The sequence below is a fragment of the Dermacentor variabilis genome, chromosome 7 (genome assembly GCF_050947875.1).
Source record: "Dermacentor variabilis isolate Ectoservices chromosome 7, ASM5094787v1, whole genome shotgun sequence".
Taxonomy (NCBI): Eukaryota; Metazoa; Arthropoda; class Arachnida; order Ixodida; family Ixodidae; genus Dermacentor; species Dermacentor variabilis.
The window spans coordinates 66,365,273-66,383,833 of NC_134574.1; the positions used below are offsets into that span (position 1 = coordinate 66,365,273).

General features: G+C 47.0%; 1 protein-coding gene across 1 annotated transcript in view; it reads left to right on the forward strand.

Moving 5' to 3' along the window:
• The window catches only part of LOC142588678 (arylsulfatase B-like), a 70,759-nt gene that overhangs the window by 27,677 nt on the left and 24,521 nt on the right, over positions 1-18,561 (forward strand). The window contains exon 5 of the mRNA XM_075700500.1: positions 4,584-4,724. Within this exon, the coding sequence (XP_075556615.1) occupies positions 4,584-4,724 (141 nt within the window). The remainder of the gene's footprint in view (positions 1-4,583; positions 4,725-18,561) is intronic.

Genomic DNA, 18,561 nt, shown 5'->3' on the forward strand with positions numbered 1-18,561 from the left:
TTCACTGAACTGTGAAAACTAATTAAAAAGAAGAAAATAAGGTTTATTTCGAGAAATCGAGAAGACAAGAAAATGACCACATCATGAATACAGTGAGAAAACAACTTGCAATATGACAAGGCAAGGTGTATGCAATGAAAGATAAGGAGAAAAATTGAATCATCAATTTCGATGATATAGTGAAAGCGGCAGACAAATTTTACGCTGACCTGTACAGTACCCAGAACAGCCTTGCTACCTTCGTTTGAAGTAGTGATGAACGGTGCCCTGTATAACTAGCGATGAAGTTAGTAGAGCCTTGCAAGTCATGCCCCGGGAAAAATTGGCAGAAGATGGAATAACACTCGACTTAATCAAAGATGGAGGATATATTATGGTTGAAAATCTTGCGGCATTTTATGTGCAATGCCTCACAATTTCAAGTGTACCGGAGAGCTGGAAGAATGCCAACATTATACTAATCCATCAAACGTGAAATAGCGAAGAATTTAATAATTACATGTCCATTATGTTTCTCTCAGTATTATACAAAATGTTCACCAAGATCACTCTCGATAAAATCAACCGCCGTCTATGGCTTTCACAGATTATAAAAAGACATTCAATTTTGTAGAGATATCAATTCTCATAGCGCCATTGAGTTCTCAAGCAGTACACGAGGAAAATAACTAAAAAGATTCTACACTTAGCTTGCTTCTCCACAAGAAAAGTAGAAAATTACCCATCGAGAAAGGAGCATGACATATAGACCATATGTTTCCAATGCTATTCACAGCACGCTTAGAAGAAGTAGTGAAGCTCTTACACTGGGAAGACTTAGGAGTGAGGATCAACTGCAAGTATCTTAGAAACCTTCAGTTTGCAGATAATGTCCTGTTCAGCAGCTCTGGAGAGGAATTGCAACAAATGATTGAGGACTTTAACGAGAAAGTGTAAACACCCATGTACTTAGATTTCGGCGCACGTTAAAGAACCCCAGCTGGTCGAAATTTCCGGAGTCCTCCACTACGGCATGCCTCATAATCAGAAAGTGGGTTTGGTACGTAAAACCCCATAATTTAATTTTTTAACCGATAAAGTGTAACAGTGGGGTTGAAGATTATTATGCAGAAGACAACGTTTAATAGCCTGGCAAGGAAACAAGAATTCGTGATCGCCAGTTGGCCTCTAGAATGTGTACAGGAGTACATTTATCTAAATCATATAGTCAGACGGGACTCTGACCGTCGAATCAAATTTGCAGAAGAATAAAAAACGGCAGAACTCATCTCACGATGTCTGTCGACGGTAATGCGAACAGCAATCGAGCGATATAACGACAAACCATATTCCTGAAGTAACTTTTTTTGAACACGCATAGTGTTTATTTTAAAACATTCATTGCTTCGCCTTCATGTCACATACTATGGCATCGTCCCTCCTTGCTTAGCACTCGCTTGCCAAGGTTGCCCATTAGTATCGATGCAAGACGACGACCGTGTGACGCCGACGCAGTCTCTACAAAATGGCGAAAAAGGAAGGATGCTCATTGAATGGCAAGGACGTATAACGTCGAGGCAAGACGACAATGAGATGTAGTTTCCTAAATTGTAACGATGAAATAATGTCGACGAGGTGACGCAATAGAAGACCAGCTCGGAGGCACCGGACTGAGATATTCGCCGAGCAAATCGGAGCTTCTCATACTCCCACCTACCAAAAACAGCAGAGGCAAGACCAGACAACGCGAAAACGAAAAAAAAATGAGAATCGTAGCCAAATCCGGCAACGTGATCCCCGAGATCCGCAAAATTAGGATCCTAGGCATGGTCATCGAAAAGCACGGAAGAAACGGCGAAACCATCGCCCGTCTCAATGCAACAGCAACCAACGCGATTCGACTCCTCAAACGAGTCACTTCCCGGAAGGCTGGCATGAGAGAGGAGAGCCTAATTAGGCTCGTCCAATCCTTCGTTATCAGCCACGTCGCGTACGTTGCAGCCAACCACAGATGGCTGCAACACGAACGTAACAAAATCAACGTGGTCATCAGAAGAGCGTACAAGACGGCGCTAGGCCTGTTCGAGTCTACGAGCACTACCCGCTTGTTACAACTCGGGATACACAATACGCTCGAAGAAATAGCCGAAGTGCAACGGACCTCTCAAATGGAGCGGCTGTCCATGCCCAAAGCCGGGAGGAAGATACAGGACGATCTGGGAATTGGACGCTCGAACAAGGTAGAGGTGAAGCTCCCCGTCCCCGAAGAGGTCCGACGCCAGACCAGAATCGACCCCATACCGAAGAATACGAATCCCGAGTTCAACAAGGGAAGAAGAGCGGCGAGGGCCAGGGCTCTCATCGACCAGCATGCCAACGACGAACACGCGCAGTAAGTGGACGCGGCCAAATACCAACGGAACGCCTTCGCAGCGGTCGCCATAGAGGCGTCAACCGGCGCCACGAGGACGGCAGCGAGCGTGAGAAGCGCCCGAGCGGAACAAGCGGAGGAGGTAGCCATCGCCCTGGCCGTCGTCGACGCAGACTGCCACACGGTGCTAAGTGACTCGAGACAGGCGGCACGAAACTTCGCCAAAGACCAAATCTGCAGGGAGGCTGAGCGCGTACTACGAGCGGTCAAACTACAAGAACGAAAAGTACGACTCAAGTGGTTCCCGGCGCATGCGGGCGCCACGTCGGAACGCAATGAGAACCACAATGAGACGGCACACGCAGCGGCGCGAGAGCTAACCAACCGCGCCTCGGCGACAGACCGCCCGACGTGGTTCCAAACCAAGGACCGCATGACGGATTACAATGAAATAACGAAGGCCTACCGCCTGGCTCGCAGGACGCTCCCACCCCCGCACTCGAGGCTAAGTCGAGCGGAGGCGGTAGTACTGAGACAGCTCCAGACCGGATCACTACTGAGCCCGAGACTGATGAATCGCATGTACCCCGAGAGATATCCGACCGCTAAGTGCAGAGTCTGCCGGAAGGAAACCGCAGACTACACGCACATCTTGTGGGACTGCGTTAAAAATCCAGAAGATGCAAAATCAAGGACGCTCCCACCACGGCTCGAGGCAGCCGCGAAGAGCTACGACCGAGACGAACAGCTCTGGGCCGTCCAGCAGGTCTTCGATGCGCTCGTAAGGCAGGGACCCAGCGAGCCGGCAACGGCGAACGGAGACCCGCACCGAGTAACGGCGACTTCGTAGATGACGTAGGCCCTCGCCGGGGCGAGCGAGCGCCCAACTGCAGGCATAAATAATGTTCACTCCAATCGAATCCAATACGATCATTGCAGTCTACCGGTGCCAATACATGGGGCAGGAACTTGGAGGTTTGGAAAGAAGCTCGAGTAGTTAAGGACCGCACCAATAGCGATGGACCGAAAAATGTTAGGCGTAAATGGGGGGAAACGACGATAGCTGATGTTCTAGTTGACATAAAGCGGTAAAAATGGAGCTTGGCATGTCATGTAATGCGTAGGGTAGAAAACCGCTAAGCCATTACAATTACAGAATGGGTACCAAGGGAAGGGAAAGGAAGCATAGTCGAGGACAGCAGGAAATTAAGCGGGGTGATGAAACCAGGTAATCTGCATGAGCGAGCGCAAGTAGGGGATAATTGGAAACACTTGGGAGAGGGCCTTCGTCCTGCAGTGGACATAAAAAAAAGACTCATGATGAAGGTGCGTGTCTCTTATTTCTGCAAGCACCTTGCAAATTTCTTAAGCGGACAACAAACGCAACGCGTGCAGACGCAAAGCCTCATTAGCGCGAGCCACATGGCGCGACTTTGTGCGCGGTGGTTCGCGCCACGCTTTAGGCTGTCCCCCTGTTTCATACGACGACTCGGGACATGCGACAACAAGGATTGAGCGACGCGTATAGCTCCGTCCTCAGCCATCACCCCTGCATAGGCGCTCAAGATACCTCGTAACTTCGCCAATAAAGTGAAAACAAACGCCTCTGCACGGCTATTCCGTTTAACGCAAACGACGCCATTAAAGCACTTTTGTGAGAGCGGAAAATTTTTGGCCAGGCCCTCTGCAGTGTCATCACCCATGACAGCTGCCGATGGCTGAGAGCCGGCGGGCCTAGCGCGCTGAGTGGTCGGATACGAGGCCGGTGGCGCTTGCGACACCGTCGCATGCAGCTCGTAATAAAGTGTCCATGTTGGTCAGCACAATGTGCGCACAGTTATGTCGCGATGAAATTACAGTATGGTTTACAATAGGTTACAATAGGTTTTTTCTCGACCCCGATGGTAGCGAAGAACGAACGCGCAAGCCAGGAGATCTGGCGATATCAGGGAGATTATTTGATCTACATTGCAGTTTCGCTTAGCTTCGCCTATTTGCTTCGCTGATCAGGTTCAACAAAAAAGAGATGTCATAAATAGTGGAATGTGACTGGGAAGAACAGTGTGCCACAGGTGCAACCGGCTGTGTAGTAGAAGTGTTAAGAAAGGCTGTCTGCTTCGGAAGCTCTCAATAAGCACATTGCGAAGAGTTGGCAACACCCAGTGATTTCATAAGCGAGGCGGCGGATTCAAAGCACGCCTTGATCTAGAAAGTGTTGCGCCGTATGCTGCAGGTTGAGGGCCACTGTGGTCTGGACCTCTGGCGCAACGTCGGCCATACAACGCAAGCTGTCACCGACCTCAACGGCACGTACTCGACGGACGCGTTCACGGACGAGGCCAAGCGCATCATCGCCGACCACGATGCTGAAAAGGTAAACACCAGCACACTGCAGTGTTTTTAAAGGTGCGCTAGCATGCCATTTCTAACTTTCCGGGAGTTTTCTGTGTGTTTTTTTTTAGCCAATAGCTTTCTTTAGTTCATTGGGCAGTTTTAGTGTTGCCCGATGGTTGTTTGGTGGCGGTCGAACTTCAGCTCCGATACTAAGGTGCCGCTGCAAACTGAGCCTCACGCAACCAAGTTTCGGGGCCGACTAGTGTGCATTTATTTATTTAAGGATACTTTAAGGGCCCCTAGAGGCATTGTGTAAGGGGGGAGAGTACAGTCAAAGATTATAATATACAATAATTAGAAAGAATACGTATCTGAATACACATAGTGCCTTACGTTAAGTTCTACTCGTGTTGTTTCCTTAAGTGTGGCTTTGTGGCCTTTCACTACTTCAGTTTTTCCTTTTTCATTTTTTGATCTTGGAAGTAATGTTGATGAGCCCTGCATTGAGGCGTATCTTTTGTATTAGACTTCAGAAGGCTGCATTCTCCATTTTTTTTTTTGCCTTGATTTTGTAACACCCCCTCACACAATGCCCCCATAGGGGCTGTAAGGTATTTTAAATAAATAAATACATATACAAGAAATACTGTGTAAGGACTGCGCTAACATACAGTAATGTGGAGTTACAATTCTACAATGGACAAACCGAATGATTTTCAATGCAAGAGGTCACTGAGCAATAAACTTTCACAAAGTAAAATATAATCAATAGAATTACAGAGCGAGCAGGACATATTTGGATATAACAAGACAGTATTTAAGGGATAGTAGCACATAAATAATGGGATGGATGGATGGATGCAAAACTTTAATGAAGGTCCTGAGGTACGCGACTCAGCGCGCTGCGGGCCGCTCCCACGTTGGGACAGTCAGGCCATGCCCGACCGCCGCATCGTGGGCCCTCTGGACAGCCCATAGTTGCGCCCCGGCATCGGGGCTCTTGATAGCGGAGAGCCACTTGTCTTCATTGATTTGTTCTGTGCCTCGTAACGAGGGGCAACGCCAGAGCAAGTGGTCTAGGCTAGCGATGTCATTGCAGTGCCTGCAAGAACTAGTGGCATAGGTGTCGGGATAAATCTTGTGGAATAAAGCCGGGCCGGGATACGAGCCTGTTTGCAATAATCTGAGGGTCAATGCCTGCGGAAAGGCAAGAAAAAATAACACTTAGGTTATGTAGAGTTAGAAAAACGCGTTGGTAGAAGACGACGGAAATTTTCTTCGTCACTCTCATAAGCGTTGGCGTTAGGAAGATGATCCCAAAGTCGAATGGCTTCTGGAAGAGCGAAGTAGTCGAATTAGTAAGTCTTTCCGTAGATGGACATGAAATCGAACCGATTGTACAACCATTGTGGCAGGTAATGCGGAGTTTCAAGAGGCAGAACTGATGGCTCTGTATTATAGACGTATTTATGAAATAATGACGGCCGAGCTATATCACGATGATCATGCAAGGGATGTAGTCAGAGGTCGTTTAATTTTTGTTATGCTTTTGTTATAGTCATAACAATGTGAAATAAAACGCGCAGCCCTATTCTCAGTATATTCCAGTTTTTCTATAAAGTATTTCTGATGGGGAGACCAGACGGACGCAGCGTATTCAAGCTGATGTCGAACAAATGTTAGATAAGCTAGTTTACGAATGTCTTTAGTAGAATAATGTAACTTGCGTACTTTGTACCCTAAGGATCTCGAAGCATTGGCGGATATGTATGCAATGTGCGTTGACCACGTTAGGCGGTCAACGCACATTGACCACCTAACCCTTGACCACCTAACCAATTTTCATCATTGTTAAGTTAACTTAACACCAAGATAATTATATTGATTATCATGCAAAGTAGTGATGTTACTTGTGTGATAAAGAAACGTATAATTAGTAGGCTTTTGGCTGAAAAAGATAATTTTACATCTAGAAACATTAGGCTTCATTAGTCAAGTGTTAAGTCAAAGAGAAATAAGTTCTAGATATTCTTGGAGGATTGTACGAACGTTGGCACACTCGAGAGAACGATAAAGAATGCAGTCGTCCGCAAAAACGCGCACGTGTGTGGAAATGTTATTCGGTAAGTCATTAATGTATATTAAAAATAGTAATGTTCCAAGACCGCTGCCTTGTGGTATACCTGAAGTGACGCGCGAGAAAGGACAGGAAAATATTATTAACTGATGTGAACTGCTGACGATTAGAAAGGAAAGTGTGAATGCATGTTAAGTGTAAGAGAATATCATTTAGGAGCAGATATTTTCCATATGAAACGGCAATGTGCTACGAGGTGAAACGCTTTTGAAAAGTATAGAAAAGCACAATCAGTTTGTGGATCCTCTTCCATGTTAGTAAGCAAATCAGTTAATTCAAATAATTGCGTCTCACAAGAGAAGTTCCTCCGAAATCCATGTTGATTGGAAAAGAACAATTTGTTGGTATATCTAACCGACGAGGGGGACTCAAAGAAGAAAGCCTACTCCGACTCGTCCAATCCTTTGTCATATGCCACATTACCTACGTTGCTGCGTACCTCAACTGGTACCGGGCTGAGCAAAACAAGCTCGACACCCTCATACGGGGGGTCTACAAGCAAGCACTTGGTCTCCCGCATTGCAACAGCACTGAACTCTTCAACCAACTGGGAATTCACAACAACCTTTCCGAACTCATTGAAGCCCAACAACGCTCTCAGCTTGAACGGCTCACCCTTACTGAAACGGGACGCTTTATTCTGTCCACGCTTGGCTTCACCTACCATCAGCAACAGGGCCCCAAACAACTGATCCCGACCGACATCCGTAGCTGGATCTACATAGACCCTATCCCCAGAAACATGCATCCTGAATATAACAGGGCCGGGCGCCAAGCTCGGGCCGGAGCTATCATAAAAGCCCTTGCCCACGTACCTGGCGTCACATTTGTTGATGCAGCCCAATACTCCCATGGCAGACGATTTGTGGCCGTCGCAACACGCGATGGAGTCTTACACCACGCCTGCAGCGTCACTACCCACACTGCCATTGACGGCTGAAGAAATGGCCATCGCCCTGGCCACTTTAGATCCCACCTGTCACACCATAGTGTGCGCCTCTCGCTCAGCCGTCACTAACTTCAGCAAAGGCCGTATTTCTCCCCAAGCTCTTCGCACCCTCTGCCAGGCACCACACTCTAAAGACAGCGTAATCTCCCTAACATGGATCCCGGCCCATGCGGGCCCTGTCCACCTACACCTCCCCAATATCAACGAGGTCACCCACTCCATTGCGCGAGGCCTAGTCAACCGCGCCGGAGTCACTGTAGATGAGTTGGACACCAGGGACAATCTGACAACTTATAACGATCTCGTTAAGGGCTTTTACCTCAGTCGCCGAACCTTCCCTCCGCCTCACCCAAAGTTCAGCCGGGCGCAGGCGACCACCCTGCGTCTACTACAAACAAACGCGTACCCTTCACCCGCCCGCCTCCACCTTATATTTCCAGACGTCTACACTACCCCCAACTGCCGGTGCTGTGGAATTCACCCGGCTACGCTTCCGCATATGCTGTGGGAGTGCCCAGCACAGTACACACAGACTAACACCACGACTCTCTCGTCGAGGTTGCATGAGGCTCTGCGGAGCTCCGCCCTCGACGACCAAACCTGGGCGACCCAGCACGCCCGCGAGGCGGCGGCAAGGCAAGCCCTCGGCGTCCCTTCGTGGGAGGCTTAGGCCCGGCCATCATAAAGTGCTGGTTCTACAATAAAAGTTTATCCCTCCTCCCCTTGGCTTCCAGGTGGCTGTAGACATTTAATGCAATTACATGTTCTAGCATTTTGCAGCATATAGATGTTAATTATATTAGACGGTAGTTTTCCAGCGCGTGTTTATTACCTGACTTAACTATCGGCATGAACTTTGCTATCTTCCAGTCTGAGGGCAGCCTCTAAGATTGCCTGAAGATGAGACAGTATATTACTAGTTGTCATGATGGTGTTTTTCAGAATTTTAGAGTTAATGTCGTCGACACCACAGGATATGGCTAGCTTGAGGTCATTTATCAGGCATGCGACATCTTCAACTGTTATTTCTTTTGCCGACATGTTCTGTACATATATACATATATTAGTGACATGTTCTAACTCCCATACATCCGGCAGATCAGGCTGATCTTCTGTGGTGAATATAGAAGAAAAATAAGTATCGGAAGTAGAAGCACAGTGAATATCTGAAACGGGAGTGCTATTATTTTGTAAAGAAATGTTAGTGTGGTCCTGATCTGGGCTTATAGTGCACCAGAACTTTCTTGGATTAGATTTTAGAAGGGGAGGCAGGCCTTGAGTGAAGTATTTATCTTTAGCTGAAGACAGGGGAAAACAGTAAATTTTTAAGCTTTTTTGTCCTAAGTTGCTTGCGAGCGCAAGTGCTTAGCACTTTCGTAGTGGGGCCTCTTCCTGTTTCTCAGTAAGCGTAGAGATCTGGTGAACCGTGGGTTAGATTTATTATTGGTTATCTTAATAAGAGGGACGTACTAGTTAACCAAGGCAGACACCTTATTCCTGAAGAGCATCCAATTCTCCTCAACCGACCGAGTATGAAATGGAGGCAACAGCATGTTGAAAAAGAATATATCTGATTCCGAATTAATGGCGTTGTAATTGGCTTTATTATAATCGCGAATTTTTTTTAGTCGCCAAACTTGTAGAAGATCAGGGTACGTGGAGAGTTACTTGCAGTAAGGAATGATCACTAAAACCATTAAGAGACGCAATTTGATCAACTGTCTCAGGAGCTGTTGTCAGGATTCAATCTAAGATATTGTTAGACCCTGTAGGCTGCGTAACAACCTGAAACAAGTTATCTAAGGTTAAATTGATAAATTCTGTCAAAGTATTACAGGATGAAGATAATCCAGTGGATTAGAGTAAAATTGAAGTCCCCTAGCAGATAGATGACATCAGACGGGTGAAGCTTCGTGAGTGATTCTATATTGCTGCGCAAGTCATTAATAAATGAATTAGTAGAATTTGGAGATCGGTAACGCACACCTGTAAGTATTCGCGAGAATGAGAACGGCAGCGCCTTTTACAAATTGCGGGGCCAACTACTCGGTGGAAAAAATCAACGTTTTCTGTTCGAGCCTTGTTTCGCCAATTAGTCTACTGCGCGAGCTCAAATCACTTGACATGTACAGAGCACACAAGAGTAAAAAACCACGAATAAATAAGTGAGAATATTCGCCACAGCATCGTGTCGCTACGCAATCTGAATATACCCATCTTTATTTTTAGGCCTTATTTTACAACGCACGCATTACACTAGTGAGCCTTCAGAGTTTTAGATTAATTAAGAACAATGGGTTCACCCAGGTTTATAACTAACGTGCATGCTTCCTTAGTACCGACACGCATCTGGTGTTTCAGTGTTAAGATAAAATGAACGATACAATGAAATAATTTACAAAAACCACACTTTAATCTTCATGGATAGATGGATGGACGGATGTTATGAGCGTCCCCTTTGGAACGGGGAGGTGGGCTGCGCCACCAAGCTCTTGCTAATACAATGCCTAATGTCCTACCCAGGTTACAAAAGAAAAAAAAGAAAAGGAAAAGAAACATGATGAATTCCCATAAACAAACTTTCTGAACCCCGATTGTGAACTTTGTTTTTGCAAGTCTCTCTGTTTTTTTATCGTTTGCCTGCTTTTCTTCCACAAATATTCCAATCGCCTCTTACTAATCTCTATTGCGGACATGTTTACTTTCCCCCTGCTCTCGCTGAACCCAAGGGCTTCAAAGCCCTTGTGGTGCCTAAATCAGCCGCTGGGCAGACGTCTTCACATTCTAATGAAACAAGCTCCATCGTCTCCCTATCTTTACAGTAGCAAGCACATGCTTCTTCTTCCTTCTTACATCTTGCTTTATAGGTGCGTGTTCTAAGGCATCCCGATCTCGCTTCGAAAATAATAAGCTTAATTCCATTTGAGTTATCATAGATTGTTTCTATCCTGATTTCTTTTTTTCCTCTTAAGTATTTACTCATGGCAGGTTCCTTTTCCATTGCCGCCACCCATGAGATTATTTCAGCATATCTGACTTTCCGCTTCACGTTCTTTGTTGCTGTGTTGCCCACCCTACAGGCCGCACACTTGCTGGTAAGCTTCCTGGTTCTTTTCCTCCACTGTGAGGAAACCATATAGGAGGAAGACGAAGTGCTTCTCTTGTAGAGCACATCTCGCCCGTCCCTGTGCTTTTCTGGACGTCTCACTGCACTTGTGGGGTCTACCGCCCCCTACATCGCGGTGATGGATATACAGCACCCAGAGGACCCTCACGGTGCCCGCTCACCCGCGGAAATCGGTTCGAGGAAGCGAGGAAATACATCGAGTGATAGCGAGGACACAGAGCTGAAATCCGCATCAGGTGACGAGTCCTCGGAAGACAGCTTTCGACTTGTCCAGTACCGCAAGACCAAACGGAGAATTTTGAACGGATCTTCAACATCCAGCTCGAACACCGTGAAAACTGCACCTCAACGATGGCCTCACTCCATCCTGTTTGTGCCACAGAACGCCACTGACAACTTACGCGTCCTCAACAGGCAAGCACCCTCCGTATATCTAGAGAACACCGTGCTGAACGAGGTCAAGGATGTCAGGATAAGCGCTAGGCGAAACATCCTGGCAATCGATGTGACGAACCCGAGCGCGCTGAACATACTACAACATGTAACACAGCTGGGTAACATAAAGGTCCGCTACATCGTGCCAGCGAATGGTGCCACAACACCAGGAGTCATCTATGACATTGACAATGAAATACCTAACGCAGACCTCCCAGTTCTCACAAAACCAGCAAGTGAACACAACGTCATTGTGCATGTTGGTCGCCTCGGTAACACACGTTGTGAGGATAATGTTCAAAGGTGACTGCCTTCCACCCTACGTGAAGGTTGGCAACTTTCACCACCAGGTTGGACCATTTATTCCAAGACCAATGTAATGCTTCAATTGTCAGAAGATTGGCCATGTGAAGGGTGTTTGCAGAAATTCGGCCGTGTGCCCTCGATGCGTCGAACCCCACTCGGAAGACAACTGCAGCGCAACCACGCTGAAGTGTCCTAACTGCCACGGTAATCACTGCGCCTCTTCCAAAGATTGTCCCGAGAAAGAGATCACCATTCTTAAACAAATGGTGACAGACAACTCTACCCACAAAGAGGCCGCGGTGAAAGTGTGGCGAAGACGACGTCACCGTCGAAGGACATGACGACGGAGAATATCAACTTTTCCAGAAAAGTCAACTCGCCAAGCAGCACCACCAGCGGAAGTTTCCAGCACCCCAAACACCGATGCTGGAAGGGGAAAACTGCCAGATCTCTCTCTACAAAGGAATGGCCGCCACTTTCGCGTACACGACCGGCAGAAGAGCTGCAGAAGAAGCCGCCCCAGTACAGCAAGGTGCTGCATCCATGGAGTCGCGGAAAACAGATGAGCAAATGATAGCACTTATTAGGCCTTTAATGAATGTCATTCGCGTGTTGCTAAGCAACATGCACACGCCGTCTGCCAGAAGTCCGCTTCAAGTACTGGACCCTCTGAGTCCAGTGCTGGCAACCCTTGAGTAGATCATTGCTCCACAGCCACTGTCTTTTAGGGATGAGGTCCGACAAGCAGCTTTTTTTCAGTGGTATGCCCGCGGACTCGGAGCGCGCATTTCGGATTTCCGTCGATTCGTGTATGCCAATATGTTTCCCATTATCGTCATTTGCGAGCCGAACTTATCCAACCGAATCAGGCTTTCTGGATATGAGTCGTTTATATCGTCAACTGTTGGTGAAAACAGTAAGGTTTTGGTGTTTATTCGCCGTGACCTCACATTCATCAGCCTGTACCACCTAACGACGACAATCGATATATATGCCTAACAGTAAGGAAATAGAATTTTACGTTTACTTTTGTGGGCGCCTACCTATCTCCGTCAAGTCGATTCGGTCACAAAAGACTGCGAGACATCCTATCCTCAGCTCCCGGTCCCGGGGTCATTATTGGAGCTTTCAATGCCCATCATACACTCTGGGGATGTTCGAAGGTCAACGCGAGAGGCAGAGCACTGGTGTCTTTCCCCTCCAGTAATGAACTTTGGCAGCGGAATGATGGAAGCCTTACGTTTCTCCGTGGCTCCACATACAGCAGCTGTCTTGACTTGGCTTTTGTCTCATGATGCCCTGTCAGACGTGTTGGGTGATTAGCGGACATAGAGACGCACGGGAGCGACCATAACCCCACGTACGTCAAGATCAGAGGATTGTCCCCTTCCATAATACGAGATACGATCCAAAGAGTGGACTGGTCTAAATTTCAGTCTGTGATGGAAGAACACTGCGAAGCCAATCCATGTTTTGACTTGGAAGAGTCAATGAAGAGCGCGGAACAAGACACTATGCGCACTCTCACATGCTCTTCGAAACTCACGGAATTTGATGTGGAACTAGAACGACTTCGGGCAATCCGACGAGGTGCTGAACGAAGACACCGACGTACGAAGACAATGGACCACCTACGGACCGCCAGACGCACGCTAAAGAAGATCCAGCGCCGCTTAGACAAGCTCGAATCGCAACGTTGGACTGCCTTCTGTGAGTCGCTAGATCCACACAAGCCTTTATCCCTACCATGGAGAACGGTGCGCGGTCTCTGGACACTCCCCGTACAGCGGTTCCCATTCAAGGATCTTGCCCTCTCTCAAAAGAGACCGGAGATTGACGTGGCAGAGGATTTCTGCGCCAGATTATCCGGCCAACTCACACCACCCAACAGTCCAACGCCTTCAAGTTCACCACCAGGTGATCACCGAATGGATCTACCATTCTCAATCCATGAACTCAAGGCAGCATTAGCTTTGTGTGGCCGTGCATCAGCGCGAGGACCTGATGGATTTTCTTACCGAGCTCTGTGTCATCTGGGTGAGCGAGCGAGAGGTGTTCTCCTTGAGCTTTAGAATGAGTCTTGGAAAGATGGCACGCTACCAACAACCTGGAAGACAAGTCGCTTTGTTCCACTGCTGAAGCCTGGCAAGTCGCCGTTAGAACTCTTGTCATATCGCGCGATCGCTTTGGCAAGCTGTGTGGGCAAAGTAATGGAGAGGATGGTCCGAGGACGCCTGGAGTGGTACTTGGAGTACCACAACACCTACCCGGATGACATAGCGGGCTTTCGACGTGGTCGATCATCGATCGATAACGTCGTCGACCTGGTCACCTACATTCACCATGTGAAATGCCGTAAGCGTCTCTGCGCTTCTTTGTTCATCGACGTCAAAGGGGGACAACGTCACGCATGAAACCATTCTCTCTGCTCTCACAGACGTAGGAGTGGGTGGTCGGATGTTTCAACGGATACGGAGCTATCTCTCCATGCGATACTTTTTGTAAGCACCAAGGAAGGCCATACTTCTCTACATTATAGCTGCCGCGGCGTCCCCCAAGGCGGTGTACTTAGCCCTGTGTTATCTAATCTAACTCTAATTGCTCTCCTTGACCACGTGCCAGGTACAATCAGGTCATCAATGTACGCGGATGACATCTGCATGTGGACGTCTGCAGTAACACGCCTACAGTTGCGAGCGAGACTTCAGAGAGCCGCCACCCAAACTGCTATCTACCTCCGTAATCGAGGCCTGGAAATTTCCTCCGAGAAATGCGCACTAGTGCCATTTACGCGCAAACCCATGACAAAGTACAGCGTAATGATAAATGCCCAAACAATACCACAAGTCCGATCGTACAAGTTTCTAGGCATCATAATCGACAGGGACTTATCATGGAGCCCTCACGTATCATGCGTGAAAGAACGCTTGACAGGCATCTGCCACCTGTTCAAGTTTTTCACTGGGGAATGTCGACAAGTGCCATGTTACAACTGTACAGGGTGCGTTTTCTAGGCTTTCTGCGATGCAGCTTGTCAGCAATAACCTGCACAGGTAAAACGAATCTACGTACAATACAAAGTGTTCAAGCTCAAGTGCTCCGGATCTGTCTAGGCCTGCCTCAGAGTGCATCAACAGCGGCTACGATAGCAATGGCTAGAGACCACTTTGTGAAGACCCACATTGAAATTGAAGTGCTCAGGACCCATATAAGGAATCTAACCAGCACTCCTCGTCAACACTTAGCCTCTCTACCAGGCGACAAACCTCGCACCTCCTTCAGCCAAACAATTACCGCACATAATGAGTCAATGCCAACTTGTTCCACTCCGGCTGCGAGACCTTCGGTTCCTCCATGGTGGCTCGCTCAGCCAAAAATCAATCTCACAATACCTGGCATCACGAAAAAAGCCGACCTATCATCACCAGCCCTTAAACAGCTCACGCTACTATTTCTGTACGAGAACTACCGTGGTTCTACATATATCTGCACTGATGGATCCGTCTTGCCAAGCAGCTTCACGGTGGCAATCCTGATACCAGCGACAGTCACAACAATCAAATTTAAGACGTCTCACGCGACAACGTCGACGGCAGCAGAGCTCGCAGCCATCTTTAATGCCCTTCACTACATTGGTGATGAACAGCCACACAAGTGAACGGTATTCTGTGATTCTAAGACGGCACTACAGTCTCTACTGTCAGCTTTAGGACGCGGACCGCACGAACAGCTAATATTTCACATTACAGAGACGCTACACCATATAAGTGGTGCAGGCCATAAAATAACTTTCCAATAGCTTCCAAGTCACTGCGGAATTATCGGCAATGAACGGGCCGATAAAGCTGCCGGTTCAGCCCTACTGAGGAGCACCACGTACCAATTCCACTTTCCAGAACTGACGCAGCACGGAAGCTCCGCCCTCGGCCTGCTTGCTCGGCAGTACACCACGTCCCAATGGAATGAGCCCCTTTTAAGAAATACGCGACTGCACTCACTAGATCCAACATTACGTCTTCGAGCGCCATCACAGCTCCGCCGTGGAGACGCCACGCTTTTGCATCGACTGTGGTTGGGCGTTGCCTTTACCAAAGCCTATGCGTTCCGCACAGGGATGACCGACACTCCAACCTGTGACCACTGCGGCCATGAAGAATCAATTGGCCATATTTTGTGCGCCTGCCCGCAGTACGGTCCACAGAGCGAATGTCTTCGCCATGAACTTGACCAACTGGACGACCAACCGCTATCCGAAGAAAGAATTCTACAACGTCGAAGGGAATTAACGTCACAGAAGAAGGCCGTGCAAGCGCTATTGCGCTTTTTGCGATCTACCGGCCTTTGCGAATGCCTTTAACTGGAAAGCCTTTTATGTGTGTGTCTCCCTGTGTGCGTGTTTCTTTCTTTTTCCTTTTTTAGCGTTTTCCTCTCTGTCATCTATCTAACCCCTATCCCCCATCCCCAGTGTAGGGTAGCAAACCGGAGACTCATATCTGGTTAACCTCCCTGCCTTTTCTCTTCATTCTTTCTCTCTCTCTTCCTCGAATGTGAATCAATGTTTTTTTTCCTGTACAGATACCTCAACACTCTCCCAGCCCATTTACTTTCTTCCATATTCCTCAGTAGTTCTTCATAATCAATTTTACTGTGAGCTTCCGTCACTTCAAAACTAGTCCAGCCCATATCACCCTGCACAGCTTCATGTGTAGTCTTCCCGTGAGCGCGCAATGAGTGGCGTCCCACTGACCTTTGGTTCCCATCGAGTGCTGATTGTACCCATGATTTAAACCAAACAACTGCATTTACAAAAGTAAGTCCTGGAACCATTACACCTTTCCGCATACTGCGGAGCACCTCGTACCTATCGTATCCCCATAGCACCCTGTGCTTCATTATGGCTGCATTTCTCTTCCCCTCTACTGTTATTGTTTTTTCGTGTGTTTCCATATATCTATTGCCTTCGTTTATCCATATGCCAAGGTGTTTATATTCTCTAACCCGAGGTATTTCCTGGCCCTGTATTGCCACTGTCCGCTGTTTTTATTGAATACCATAACACCTGGTTTTCTAACACTAAATTTCAAACCAAAATTCTTGCCTTCCTGTCCACAGATATTAGCCAGACGTTGCAAAACAATTCGCTTATTACCAAGCAACACAATGTCGTCCGCATCAAATAACCGAGGAAGCTGGTGCTCTACTACTATACCCGCCTGTTTGTATCATATTACTTCATTTAGCCGATATTACTTCATTTTTGCGCCTTCTCCATCCTCACCATGTACATATCATAAACAACAGTGGGGATAAAGGGCACCCCTGCCTCAGTCCCTTGTTGACATCAACTTTCTCCTCGCTCCTCATCCCTTCCTATTCAGCACAAACGGTATTTTCTAGGTAAATCTTTCTCAAAAGCTGTAGACAACCGTCATCTAAGCCTTCTTCTTCCAGAATATCCCACAAAATATTGCGGTCTACGTTCTCATACGCTCCTGTAATGTCTAAAAAGGACACATATAACGGTCTGCTTTCTACTTTTGATATTTCAATACACTGAATAAGAACAAATAAGTTGTCATATAAAGGCCTACCTATCCTGAAGTCATTCTGAAGTTCTCCCAAAATGCCATTATTCTCTGCCCATGCTTTAAGCTTCAATTTGATTGCCTGCATTGCTAGCCTGTATATTACCTATGTAATGGTCAACGGTCTATACGAATGAATTTTATGTTTCTCCTCCTTACCTTCATAAATTAAATTCATTCTATTTTATCTCCAGCTGCCTGGTGTTCGTCTATCTTTTAAAGTTTTTTCCTCTGCGTTCACCAGAGCTTTGTTACTTTTTCGTCGTAGTTCATTAATCAGCCTAACAGAAAGCTCGTCCACCCCTGTGGCTGTGCGCTTAGGAATTTTCTCTTCCGCTTTCTTCCAATTGAAATTTGTCAGCACCAGCTCCTTTACCATCTGGTTTTCTTTCGTGCTCTTTTTTTATTCAAATACAACCTCGTCATTGCCTTGGAAAGAGTCGGCTATTATTTTTCGGATGTAATTTAATGCCGCGTCCCCTTCCAGTTTGTTTCCGTCTTCGTCTAGGATATGCTGTCGTACTGTTGTGACTTCCTGCCTAATCATTTTATGTGATTCCAAAATACTCTAGGTCCGGCCTTCTTTTTCTCACGTATTCTTGACAACCAACGTTCACTGTCACCTTTTATGTATGCTTGCACCAGTATTTGAACCATATATTTTTCTCCCCGTATATTTACCACTTACTGCCTACTTCATCCTGCGGCAACTGCGCTTTTTTTTTTGCCTGTCTGTGTTCTCAGGATGCTTTCTTTCGTTCGGCGATGGATTCTCGTATCTCCCTTTTCTACCATCTTCTCGGTTTCTTTTTTTTTTCCTTTCCAACCAACATCTTGTTTCTCTTTCTGTGTTTCTGCCGTTATTACACTTACAAGCTCACAATATTCCCCCTTTTTACTTGGCCATTTGGCAACTTCTCGCTCGACTCTGGTGACTATATTTGTAATTTGTTCAGCGCTCAAATTTGGACTGCCCATTTTGCACTCCTTGCTCTCTTTCCCAACAACATATCCCATCTTCAAAATGATGCGGTTATGGTCCCTTCCTATGCTTCTATACCCTTTCTCGTCAATGACCATTTCTCTAAACTTATCATAAATTAATTCTATCATCAGCCAGTAATCAGTTGTCGATTGCCAGTTTCCAACTTCCCACGTTGTCTGCCCTTCACACTTAGGCCCTGTATGTTGCTCACAAAGATATAGCATTGGCTTGCCGTTGTTGTCGGCATAGCCACCTAGATAATGTATGTGGGCACCTAATAGGATAATTTCGGCATGATTCTCGAAGCCCTTAATATCAACACTTAGGCGTTCCACTAAGTCTTAATTATTCTC